The 14,028-nt window shown below is 42.8% G+C and overlaps 1 protein-coding gene across 2 annotated transcripts in view; it reads right to left on the bottom strand.

Moving 5' to 3' along the window:
* Positions 1-14,028, bottom strand: part of cntnap5a (contactin associated protein family member 5a) — a 144,580-nt gene that overhangs the window by 25,097 nt on the left and 105,455 nt on the right. For both annotated transcript variants that reach the window (XM_040034108.1, XM_040034109.1), the window contains exons 14-18: positions 12,438-12,638; positions 8,495-8,651; positions 7,113-7,240; positions 6,154-6,324; positions 4,642-4,860 (exon numbers count right to left, since the gene is read on the bottom strand). In XM_040034108.1, coding sequence (XP_039890042.1) covers positions 4,642-4,860; positions 6,154-6,324; positions 7,113-7,240; positions 8,495-8,651; positions 12,438-12,638 — 876 coding nt within the window. The remainder of the gene's footprint in view (positions 1-4,641; positions 4,861-6,153; positions 6,325-7,112; positions 7,241-8,494; positions 8,652-12,437; positions 12,639-14,028) is intronic.

The raw sequence follows: 14,028 nt of genomic DNA, 5'->3' as shown, positions 1-14,028 counted from the left end.
TTAAAATCAGGGTTCATTTAAAACTGAATGTTAAATCCACGAAGTCGCCAGTGAGCTACGCAGCGATGAAGTTAAGATGAGCTTGTGTTTTAGCCACACGCTAAAGAAGTTTCAGAAAGCAGAAAAAATGACCTTTGAAAGAGCTCGGCTGTCCTAAGCTACGTGGATATGCTAGGTCGCTACACGCAGAGGTGGACGCAAACCTTACTCATAAAGGGGTCACTGTTGCATGTTTAGAGGTGCTGTGCGCGTTCAGGAAACATCACCAAACTGATATATAAATGTATAATTTGATAGACGAGGTGTTGTGGGCGAAACAGGAAAGAAGAAATATGACTCGTGACAAATTTCTCCTTTCTGAAGGTGGAAGACGGATGACTTGAGATTGAAAATAATTTATCTGAGAAATAAAAATACAAATGTGTGAATATAATCTCCTTTCATGATCCCCCGAGGCTGACAGATGATACTTGTTAAATCCTGTATTGTTCCACATCGAGTGAGGCTCTGCCTATATTTATATATATATAGCAGGCATTCGTAATGAGCTGCCTCAGGTGAAATCTCTGGTGAAATAAGGCATGTTTGTGATGGTGGGAGCTGTGTTAGCTGACATTGTGGGACTCTGTGTGTTTGGCACTGGGCTGACCGGAGGATTCAAACCTTAAACTGGCAACAGTGTAACTGTTATGCTTATTGGTTACACGTGCCAGCTCAGCAGTGAGCAGCAGCATCTGAAATAAACACAATTTTAGAAGCTGCCAAGTCTCTTACAGGGATTTTGTTTTCATTCAGTTTAATAAAAGTGTAATCTGAACATGATGACATAAAAGTAGAACTAGTATGTAAAGTACAGCCTGTGTGGAGGACGTGACAAACGTTCAGTGAGTTTAGCACACGACTGAAAAACAGAGCAACAACATTTGAGTGAATGGACTCTATGGATCCCAGTTCTTTAACAAACACGTGTCGAGTATCAGGTTCATATAAATACTTTCCTCCCTCTAAGCCTTCATTTTCCATTTTTCTATCTGTGTGTGAAACTTTTCATTGGGAACAGAAATTTGACATGTTTGAACCTTGAAGGCAACACTGCGCAAACATCTACCTGTAAAGCTGCTGAATGGATAAAATAATGGAAAAGAGCGATTGCATGGACAGTGTGATATAAACTCATCTTTGTATCAGCGATTAAAAACGTCCATCCTGGCAAAATATAAAGTCCAAATATCCACAGTTGGATTTTCAGCTTTGAAGCTAAAACTTAGGCACACGTGTTTTATGCAGAGCACAACCACAGCCACACTTTACAGGAACAACTAAAGAAAAGTGATTCTCAGCTTCATCTGACAAAACAGCACCAGCTTCAGGTCTTTGCAGCATTGTGAGCGAGCTGTGAGCCAACTCTGGGCCAAACTTTAGAAAGTGTTTGCAGTCGAGCTTTGGGGATTTTGCAAGGTCCATGAACTCAAAGTCTGCACATCAGTCCTTTTCCACGACGTGCAGCGGAAGCTCACAGATGTTCCTGCGAGGCCACGTTCAGCTCCTTCAGCAGTGAAACAGAGAATCACACATTGTTTCTTTATGATTACACACACACTGTCTTTATATTTACAAAGCTTCTAATCAAGGCTGTTATTTTTGTCTGGAAACATCAAAGCTGCTGTTTTTAATATTCATTCTAATATTGTCTCTGTGAAGTGTTGTTATCTCCTCCCACAAGAGCAGGAAACGACATTTCACAGACACAGTCACATGTTAGCATGAGACCAAACTCAACATCACTTCTGCGCTTTATGAAAATTAAATCTTCAAAAGATAATGTTTTTCTTGTGAGATCCACCGAAGATCGATTGTCCTTTCACTAACAAATGATTTCAGAAGGTGAAAGATCCATTAGGTGAGGAAAAAACAGAATTTAATGGGATCTCTCTTTATTATTAAGCAGAGAGATTAAAATGTCAGAGTGTGAACGGCTGCTGCAGAAATATGAGAGGAAGAGAGCAGACACGCTCGCTGACCAAGACCAATCATGAAAAAACAATAAAATACATTTGAAATTGGCTTAACAGCAGAGCAATGCAGATCTTAATATAACACTCAGATGATGTATGTGTATTTAAAGAGCTTTTGTTGCTGTAATTACATTTCCTCTCCATCCTGGCTGTGAGCAGATAAATCCTTCCTGTGACTGTCAGAGTGGACATCGAGAGGAAACACAGCGACGCTGCTGTCAGACGACCCCCCCGCCGAGCTTCATGTTCACTTCAGCTCAACTTCATCAATGAATTTTGGGCCTAAAGCTGTAACGATCCACAGCGTGCTGGCCCAAGTACAGGACACGAGACACAGAGCAAAATGCAAACACATCTGTCTGACTCAGGGGAGAAAAATGGCAAGGGGCTGATTTGCAAGGATGAAATCCTTTTTGCAAAGATTTCACAAGGAAACACAAGGAAAGCTTAATGCCAGGCACTGCTAAGAGAAAGTGGAACGTGACAAAGGGAACTGAGGGAGGATCTGCTGGGGCAATAATGATTCACTGATGGCAGCAGGGGGCAAAAAAATCAAAGAATTTACAGAAAAGCAAAAACAAGTGACACTCCAGCAAGTGGATCATTTTCACAATAATGCAAAAAGAAGTTAAAGATAAGATTATGTCATTGCACAGTCAGACTAGAGTCCAGACATCCATCAAAAATGGTGGAGGGCGATGTCTGCAGCTGTGAGCAGCAGAGCCTGTAGGAGACCACTCGAGAGTGACAAAGATGGATTTCCAGGTAGCGGAAAGGCTGAGCACCTGAGCTGTGACAACAAGGAGCGACTTAGAAAAACTCTGTGAACTGAACGAACTGGCAAGGAAACGGCTAGAACGACACTTCAAGCAGAGCAAGATGCACTGGGAGCGAAGGTGGAGGCAGAGTATAAAAAATAAAACAGGAAGTTAACAGACAAACCCCAAACCACGATGATAACAAGCAACATGGACGATAACGACACAAGAGCAAGTCTAGCAACAGTTTTAGAAAAATAAATAAATGAGCAGATATAAAACACATTTATCCAAAAGTCTGTTTAATTACAAATATATTTTTAATATTCAAAAAAGCTCAGCAGCTACTAGCTGTGCTTGCACACGCTCAGTGCTCAGTATCAGCAACAGCACACAAGCATCAAAGAGAACATCACCATTACACCACCGTGCTGCCAGGCTGCAGCCCTGGAGACGGGGTGAAGACTACCAGTTTCACCAACACTCAGCCCAGTCGGGTCAAAGTAAAAGATAAAACTAACAGGATGAATGCAGCGTTTACTGTGGGCATCAGAGGCAGCTCCGCCCTCTCTGTCCTAATCCCCTCACGCAGTGAAGCACCGATATGCACACTTCATATACTGCAGTCCACAAGCTGAAGTGATTCTTCAGTTAGCGAAAAGCTAGATTATTGGCAAAAGTTCACATCTGTGAGCTCAGAATGTAGAAATGACATCTGAGTATGCCACAGCAGGAACGACACGCTTTTATCACACTTGTCTCATAACGATGCAACTTGCTGTCTGACAGCATGTCGTGCCTTCAACAGCCAGAGACGATATCTGTTGCCACGTCGCAGTAACATGATTTGCTGCCACTAAACCAGGTTTCCCACCTTTCCAGCTGCACTTGTAGAACAGCCAGCAGGAATAATCTCCCCTCCAGGATTTCTGCAGGATTTGAAAAATCCTAAATCAATGCTTTTTAAGACATTTAAGACCTCAAGAAGTAAAAATGAACAGTGACTAAATGAATTCAGGCTTATTACTAAGCTCAGGTCAGAGGTGCAAAGCTCCAGTCCTCGAGGGCCGGCGTCCCTGCTGCAACACACCTGAATAACATTAGCAAGCCTTGACTGCACGCTAAGGAGGCAGTCCAGCCATGTGACTCATGTTACAGCAGCTCATGAGTGAATGAACAGTGCAGCACAAGTACTTTCTTAAGATTTATTGAGATTTACTTGAGCAGGGTAACGGGCTGCCTCCTCAGCAAGCAGTCAGGTCCTGCTAATGCTATTCAGGCGTGTTGCAGCAGGGACGCCGGCACTCGAGGACTGGAGCGTGATACTGCGGCTTAGGTCAAGAACAGCTGAACAACACAGCTTTTATAAAGTGAAACTTCCCTTTCTCTTGTTTTTCCAGCTCCCAGAGTTTTCCTAGTTTGCTGTTCATCCCAGAAAATCCCATCTTTACACAGAACCTGCTTATGGACCAGTTATTCCATGTTGATATTAGCAAAGCATTAAAACAAATAAGCAAAACAAGTGACACGAAGCCTCTGACGGCAGCGTTGTTCTATGAAACAGGAAGGTGTGGACGTCGCGCTTCCTCTCAGGCTCTGTGAATAACGATATGCCCAAAGTTTGACCAGCGAGAGCCAAAAATGACTTCTTACCACAGCTTTACCTGAACCTGCTGACCTGAAACCTCAGGGGTCACTGCTGCAGGCTGATTGGATAACTGCATGTATGAGAAGTTAACATGCATTCATAATAAAGCACCCAGGGAGAGCATTTCTCTACAAAGGCATGTTTACATGTTTCTGCACTGCCTGTTTAAAAGTCCTTTAATGCAGACCTGAGTAGTGGACTGGGTGTGATCTCAGCCTACCTACGAACAGCTGGCTGCTGAGCCGTAAGCGGAGGTGTCCGTCAGCCGGAGCCTCCAGGAAGCGGAGGGGGAGCTGGTCGACCTGCACGGAGGCCTCCTTGGCGTTGCGCTCCGCCCTCACGTAGTGCCACTGCCTGTCATTCAGAGGGACGTGGGACTTCACGGACAGGACCGCCGGACCGTTTCCCACATCGAAGGAGAAAGTCACCACTGAGGGAGCTGGGAGCCACACACGCACACACACACGCACGCACACACACACACGCACACACACGCACACACACACACACACACGCACGCACACACACACACACACGACATTCAGGTCAGACTGAATGCGATATTAGGTTTTTATGTTCTTCTCTATCCTGCCTTTCTGATGCAATCTGATACAATGCTGCTGGGAGAACCTGATGACCTGCATAGATTTATGAGCGGCTCAGCTGACAGCTCGTCAATATTTCACAGTGTCTCTGATGCTGCATTCATACATAATGGCTCCAAATATCCTCACCATTCCTCCAGATAGGATGTGAACGCAACACACTGCAATCAACAACCTTACCTTTAGCTAATGACACAGCGCTGTGGAACTGCATGTGTTGTCTGCATATGCACTGCGTACTAAGATGAACTAATATTCCTGATTTTCTTAAATTTTCCACAGTCAATCTGATTCATTCCTGCTTCGGTGAATGCATCAGTGCGTCACTGCACAGGTCACGAAGAGCGGGCTTTGTGACAGCATGACATTACTGTTGCGTGTGTCATTAGGATTACATCATTCAGTGGAGTCCTCACACGGTGCTTCTCTGGGAAATTAAACTGTCAGCAGGAGCTAGCATGTCCACCTGAGACTGATCAGCAGGCTTTAGGAGACGCTCTGTGCTAATACGTGGGTACAACACTGTCGTAATCACAGACTGATTAGTAACCAGGGTGGTTTATAAACAATACCACCATGGTCATGTCATGTTAACAAGTTGTTAATTTCACTAATTAAATCCATTTCTACAAAGTCACCCATTTCTAAATCATTAGCAGTTTCAGACATTGCTGCTGTTTCTATAGTTTGTCTTCAAAATGATCTACTTACCCCGGCTATGCTTATTAGCACAAACGAGGTGTTAGCGCTGTATTTATGGATGCAGACTGCTAATCAAACTATTCCAATAATGAGTTTTCCACTTGTGGTTTTGGTCACATTTATTCGTTTTTATTAAATATCTGTTACATTTTAAAAAGCAAACACGGCCTCTCCTGAACCCTGGAGCCATGTTTGGCCCACTTGGATCAGCTCGTTACGTAGCGCTCCACCCTGCATGTACACGGTGCTTTTGTAGTCTTACGGCTCAGAGTCACATTTTAACCGTATTACCAGAATCAGATCAAACACACGGCAGCAGCTTAAACATAACCTTAAGCTAATGTTTCCCAGTTATGACTGAACTGCTCTTGTTTGTAGTTTGTGTGTATTGCACGTCTCATACTGTAGACACAACGTGCACTCACAGCTAAGCTCGACTCTGATGAAGTCCTTGAGGCCCTGGTTCTCCAGGAACACTCCAGAAGGAGCGCTGGTCTTGAAGTAAAAGGAGATGTCAGACGCCAGCTCTGCCTGTAGGGTGGGGAAGTACAGGTACGACGACTCCTGGTAGAAAGAGGCTGCGTTCCATATCGACCCTGGAAGGACAGGAGGAAGCGAAAAGAACGTAAAGATGACGAAGTGAAGGGAGGAGGCGGTGAGCGGAGAAGCTGTGTCACGCTGCATCTCGAGGACATTTTTGTTCATCAGTGTAAAACCTGTGACTTTTGCGGAGTGTTATTTCCACCAGGCAGCAGGTTTTCAGTCAAATGCAGCACATAAAACTCAATAACTCTTGTTAGGAGAGTTCATTGCCATGTGATGCTGCGCTGCTGAAATACTGAGATCAAAAATTCCTGTGAAAGAAAATCAGTCTTTTAAAAGATACTTTGGTTCTGCAGAGAAGATCGAAAAGCAAATAATCCAAGACATCGGTGAACGTGCAGCGACCGTACGTGGCACACAATAGGTGACATCACAGGGTCTGAAACACTGTAGCTATCCTCTAAATAATTTATACATTACATGCATTATACATCATCAGCCAGACGTTTGATGTGTTTAAGAAGCTTTGATAGCTGCTATTACACTTAAAATAGACTTATTTGGGGGGCGGGGGATGGGGGAAGCTGGCACGCTTAAATTCTAAGACAAGCAGCACAAAATCAAACCCCAGCCCTCTGCAACACCTGCAGATATTTACTGAAAGCGAACTGAAATCTCTGTGATCCTGCCTGCACCACAGATGAGGCTTTAACTCTCGATCCAGCGACAAACATAAAAGCACAAGTCGCAAAGACATTGTGTGAACATTTTGTGTCTCTAATCAGCCTCCATCTGCAGCCAAATCTGGAACAGTAGCTTCAACAGTGAGGTGATCACCTACTGTCTCCATAACAACGCAGAGGGCCGATGTGGTAGACAGCCTGCGAGCCCATTCTGTCGGTGTCTCCGATCACTATCTGGCTCACTGGTAGGTGGTCTTTGTAGGAGAGGACTCCTGTGTCATTAGCCCTGTGACAGAACAGAGAAAAGAACCGAATAAATAGTAATACACCAATCCTCAGGGGCCCGATTCTTTCATGGGGGTCCAGATAAAGGCTGACTTTCAGCTCCGTTAGCACAGAGCGCGCGGTAAACACCCCATAAAGGGAACCATCTATCACAGAGCACACATTTGCCTGTGAAAACATGGAGCTGAAAGCAGGAAGGCTTTGGAGTGGATTAACGCAGCATAAACAAAGCCATTGAGAATGTTTAAACTCCAGCACAGCCTTTGTTTCTTCATTCATGGCTCAGAAACGATGATGAGTTTAATCAAAAGTGAAATATTATGTATGAGCTGTAATTAATCATTTTGGATTAAACTGTGCTATACGAAATTGTCAAAGGCATTTTCACACAATCCCAAACAGATAATGAGCTGCAGAAATCGGAGTGTGAAAATGACATTGAACACTGTATGATCTACTCGCTTCATTTTTAGGAGACAAATTTCGACAAAATCCTGGAACCTGAGCTGCTCGTGGTGGTAGCACAACGGCGACTCGTTAGTCACATGGTCTGTCTCACAGTTCATGGATAAACCATCCATTTATCATTATTTCATGTGTCCTTCTGTTTCCTACACACAGCTGTGGTCTCACATCAGTGTGGATCAGATTATCACTGCCTCCTACAAAAAAGTAGGGTCTTTGTAAAACGCGGATGTGTGACATCAGCTAAAGAGACGACATGTCCAATGTTTTAAACACAAACAAGCTGAGAAACGTGCAATAAGAAAATAAATGTGTGTGATGGAGAGGCTGCCAGGTACAAAGACGGGCAGCTTCCACAAGAAAGGTGTTCCTGACTGAAAACACACACACACACAGACACACACACCCCCTCTCCAGCTGTAGTGAGGGGTCTGGGAGTCGACTGGCCCGTCTGCAGTCAACAAAGAAGCTGCAGTAAGTCCTTTATCAGAAAACCAGGGAGGCTCGAGAAGCTTTCAAAGGCAGAGCAGTGTGTGCAACACATCCAGTGATGATGCAAATGATGTAATTATGAAACAGAAGGTCTCACTTCCTAAATCTAGAAAGCGGCACTGGACTCTTTTACATCAACGTGAGGTTTAAATGATTTATCATCAGTTTTGATTGTGTTCGCTTTAACGTTTGGTAGCTGTTTAAATCTTTTTGCAGTAGCAGTTTTATAATTCACCTACAGGATACAGAATAGTGTTCATGACGTGAATAAAAGCAGCCATGTGTGCGCTGTCTGTACCATGTGTCTGTGTCAGCATCACAGTTGCAGAAGTAGTTCATGTCAATGCAGTTCTCCTCCAGGCTGCAGGAGCACTGCTGAACTCCAGGCAGGAAGCCTCCCCAGTAGCTCCTCTTTTCTCCTTCCCGGTCCAGCCACCACGAAAGCGGACTGCCATCTGCAACCAAACCACAGTCAGCACGCCGCTGCAAAGGACTCACACAGTACAGCAAATATAAGTAAAACCACTGGCTTTAAAAAACAACATGAAACCCAAAGACAGTTTCTTTCTTTTAATTTACAACAACACCATCGAAAAGAAGTATGAAATAAAATATTATTATTATTTTTTATTTTAAATGCTGTGATGTGATAAACAGTGAAATGACGCCACACTACCTGAAACCAAAAACATAACTAAAGGGTTAAACAGCTTCAATCAGTGTGACCCTGCTCTCAGAGGCCAGCTGGCATGGAGAAGCCCATTAAGCCACATGTCACAATGCATAATCAGTGTTACATGCTGGGGGGCTCTCATCCTGCAGCATTATAGGCAAAGATTTATGTATGGATACATGTCACAGCAGCGAGCAGTGGGGTCAGAGGCCGGAAGCATCCCTGTGAAACTCACTTTAACATCATCCATCACTTTGGCAAAACTGGTGACACAAATGTTAATTGTATGCATAAGTGAGGAGCTACAGGAACAATGAGTATGCACCAACATTTGCATTACAAAGGATGGAAATAATCCACATCTTTATCCTGTGTATTCATCGCTGTCCGCTGCACATTTTAAAATAGTCCTGAGACATCAAACAGGAACACAAACCACAACAGGCTACAATCAATATATCCTGCAGGAGAGGTCTCTCTAATCACATCCTTTAACTGGCTGAATACTGACAGGAAAAATGTGTTTCCTGTCTCCTTCACAGAAATGACTGTTGTGATACATCGTTGCCCAATGTATCACATGCATGTATCAATGTATCACATGCATGTATCAATGTATCACATGCATGTATCAATGTATCACATGCATGTATCAATGTATCACATGCATGTATCAATGTATCACATGTATGTATCAATGTATCACATGCATGTATCAATGTATCACATGTATAGAATAAATATAGAATAAAAATATATCATATCCAACATGATGCCGCAAAAGCAAATGTGGATTTTGTTATAAGGGTTAATAAACATCTCAGTTTGATCTTTTCTGATGCTTTGGCTCTGACAGGGTTAATATTCACAATCTTTGCACCCGCACAGATGAGGGCTGCTATTTAAGGGGGATGACAACTTTAAAGTGCACATGGTGGGAACTACTAAGAAATGTTGTTGTGTGTCTGTGTGTGGGGTCAAACTGTGGGCTAAACACAAATAGCCCTACATTTAAATCAGCGTGTGAAGGTTTGTATGCAGTGCAGGGGCAGCATTCAGCTCATTAAATATACTCTGAGCTATAAATATGTGAGGGGGAGGGAATACATCAGTGCTCCTTCTTCCCACAGGACCTATTGTCCTGTAGTACAATAGGTCCTACAGGACAGGATTTTCCTTCTGTGTCATTTAGTCAAATTGAAATTTTGTATTGTTGCAATGGAAAATCAGGATTTGTGGTTTGAAAATGTTTATCTAACTTAACATGTCAGATAAATTTGTCCTTAAGTTAATATTGACTTCAAGTCAAAGGTTTAATTAAATTAGAGTCATATTTCATATTTCCAGTCTGTATGTATGCTCTAGAAATGAGAAACAAATGAAGACCACAGCTCAGAGAGGTCAGTATCATCCACTTCCTGATCGTTCAGCAGCACTGAAGCAGAGCGAGTAGAGCTTGGGTGATGCTGCGTTTTGCAGTGGATGCAGATTTTAAGATAAAAAGATTCAATACACTGACCTCTGTCACTGCTGGCAGCAACGATCCCAGAAAACTCCTGTGACAATGCTTCAGGCTTCATTAAGTTTTGCACCTTAACAGCCTGACGACTACAACCTTCTCTAAGCTTCTCAGCTACTCTGGATTACATTCAAACCAAGTACACAGCCTGTTTAAATTCAATTAACACTGAGGTCTCGGTTTGTCCTCCAGTCAAAATCAGAGAACAGAAACACTTCTGTCCATATGATTTGTCTATGTTTGCACCTGCAGTTACCTTTTACCATTTTAGTAATCTTACAGGTTCACTGCAACATCACACTGTGCACCATCAGTCTTAGTCATGTAACCTGTCTGATGGTTGTACCTGATGCTGCAGAGACACGTGGCTGTTGCGCTATTTCTTTCAAAACTATGTCCTCTTTGGGGTGGACAAGGAGGACACGGGCCAACAACAGGACAGCTGGAGGACACAAACAAAGCTTCTGCTGTTACAGCTCAAATATTCTGCCCCACGTTTTACACACACCCGGCAACAGGTGGCGCTGCCCCTATCGTCCAATCCTGTTAGCATAAGTGGACGCATGGACGGAGGACGGTCTGGCACGAACTCTCGCGCCTGACTCCACTCACTGTGTGCTTAGCTGTGATGCTGCAGGTGGTGCTGAGAGCCACACTGGGATCAGCGGTGATGACATCATTTTAATTCATTTGATTTCCTGCATAATTCATTTTTTTGTGTTAAATATAAGACAACAGATGTCCCAATATAAAGCCACCTGACGGTGCAACAGCTGACAAACCAATTTTCACTTGGTGCTATTTTCTATTTTCTAGGAGCCACTTTAGCACAGCTTTAAAAACAAGTGTTTAAAAAGTGAGCCGTCTGATGTAAATTCCAGGGTAAGTTCATAAAGGATGCATCTACAGGAAAATCTTGCTAGATAAAAAAGAAAATGTGAAAAGAACAAAGAAGACTGCTGAATAGGACATCAAAAAGACGAGTAATTAAAGCACTGTTGTGAATGTTTAATATTAATTCACTGTCACGTTAAAAGCCACAGTTGCCTCAAAGCAAACTGAGTTCATTATGAGTATTTAATAAAGAAAAAACAACATGTTTAAAATGCAAATCACACCAGGGCTGCGTGGTTTCAGTACGAGGACATGACTGAACATCTGTGTTCAGGCTGGCAGTCAGAGGACATGCTGCACAGCAAAACGCCACAACTGGAGGTGAACTTCAGATGTTTTTGGCAGGGCTGCACCAGAAAACCCAGCGGCCCCTTTGAACAGCTACTGCTGTTGTTTTTTTCTGCTAAATTAGCACGATGAGTGGCATCTCGTCTAAGAGCGATTTGCATATTCTGTTGAGTAACACTGTTGCTTAAATGGATGCTGTTTATACCTGCACGCTCCGAGAAGTCGATTACAAAAAGACATTTGACCTTTTTTCCACGGGAGATACGAGCGTCCAAACAACAAAGACGGCCGTTACAAAACTCCGACTGTTTCTTCGAGTGTTCACGCAGCTATGAAATACGCTGTTCTGGCTCTTGTTTGATGTCTGGGGTGATAATGAACTTGTTTGTTTGTGCACACATGCTACCCAGGGAACAGCAGAATCATGAATCTTTCATGGTTTAAGCGCGAGTGCTCGGATGTTTGGAACACCATAGGTGCCAGAGATCTGAGATGAATGTACACCAAAAGATTGGACACAGCCTTTCAGGTTATTGTTAAACTATAACAAGAGTAGGGAAGCAGTGGGCGAGGGGGTGTTGAAGGGGGCAGCAGCTACCAACGTGGCCCCGGGCTGACAGCCTGACAATGCAACACAAATAACACAACGTTCAACTGCTTCATTTGGATGAGACCACTCAGTCCCACAGTGGGGGGGAGCCAGCCGTGGGGTCAGCAAGCAAATGCATGTAAGAGCATATAAACAGGTTTGCCCTGTATTTCTGCTGACGCACGTGTCCAGTGTCTACTCGTCTGAATCCAGTGCAGCTGTTCTCAGTGATGTTGTACTGGTGACAGCACGGGACATGTTTTAGGACAGCCACTGACCTTTTGTGTTAAAAAGACGGGACTTCCTGCAGTTGTAAACCACTTCCTGTTGGCACTGTTCCGACCCAGATACGATGGCACGTAGTTGTTCGGCCGAAGCGCTGTAGTTGAAAATCATGACGTGAGGTTTCTGAAGGGATGAGGTCTGAACTGTGACCGGAGCTGTGCTGTTGTGGGACAGCACGGTCCACACCTTCTTCTCTGCAAGAAAAATGTTCCCGCGTTACTGTGACGCCAACATCAGCACCTCCTGCACCAAGATCCCCCCCACGATGTGTCTGTGTGACACACAAGGTCATCGTTAGAAGCAGATTTGGACACATGAATGTGAACTCTGCTATATTATATATAAAATAAACTTACAGTTATATTAACCCTTTAAGACCTACCACAGAACGCCACAGCTTATCTTTAGATTTTTACATGCTGTAGTTTGGGAGCATTTCAAGTTGCTATACATCAACACAACTGTTATATCCCAAATGTTAATAATGTGCATGCATGAAGTCCGTAGTAACTACATAAATTGCAAAAAAGTAAAATAAACTACAAAAAAATCGTATAGAAAATCATTTTTGTTTTGTTTTTTTACAAATATTTCTAGTTAGAGGTTCATCACCCGAAACTGAAAATAGAAAAAAGTTGCACAAAATAGTTTCCAACCACAGGAAATTTATTTTGAGTGTCTTCATAGTTTTATTTTTGAGATACACCAATTTTTATATACTGCAGGAAAAACAAAAATAAATATTCTAATGCAAATTTGCAAAAAACCAGCATGTGCATCGAAATGAACTGTTCCCAACAGTGTAATTTGAGTTCTAAGCATCCCAGAAACTATTCACAAAGGCATAAACTCGGACATGAATTTTAAAAACACCAGCATATCTTTGTAAATGCCCTATAGGAAAAAACTACCGCATTTCAGGACGGTAATGGCGGACATGCGATAGTTCGCGCTGACGTCTGTTCCAAGTAGGAAGTCTTATGAACAGCTGATCGGATCGGCAAAGCGTGTTTCTGGAATATTATGTTTTTGTTGCTGCAAGTGCTTTTTATGCAGTTTTTGCAAAGCTACATGTGGAAGGAAACCATGACCGAGGACAAGCTGAATGCATAAGATGTGAGTACAACTCCTCTGGTTTCATATGCAACAAAAATTATTGTGCTAGTTTATGTGGTCGCAATTCTACCGAGATTTAAAAATAGTTATGCAAAACGCGCCCGCTCCGGCCGGCCATAAAGGGCTAACTGAAAATGACTTGATTGGCAAAACTCTGAAGTAAAAAATATCATGAATTTGGATATCTGCCGATACCGATATGAATCCGATATAGTGTGTTTTTTAATCAATAAAACTGTTTTTTAATATCTTGCTGCATTTTGTATAAGTTCATACTCAAGTTTAAAAAACAAACAAAAACTAAAGCTATTCTGTTACACCTGTATGCAAAAAATACACTGCAGCCAAAATATTTCATAGTTCAGCAAAACTGATCAATCTAATAAACTTAAACCTGCTCCATCCTCCCTATTCTGGTATTTTAAAGAGTATTTAGTAGAAATATTAAGCAACCTAATTAATAGGGTT

Source organism: Simochromis diagramma, unplaced genomic scaffold (genome assembly GCF_900408965.1).
Source record: "Simochromis diagramma unplaced genomic scaffold, fSimDia1.1 OVJJ01000176.1, whole genome shotgun sequence".
NCBI classification, from domain to species: Eukaryota; Metazoa; Chordata; class Actinopteri; order Cichliformes; family Cichlidae; genus Simochromis; species Simochromis diagramma.
The sequence above is the reverse complement of the archived record's forward strand: the minus strand, read 5'-3'. Positions and strand labels throughout refer to the sequence as shown.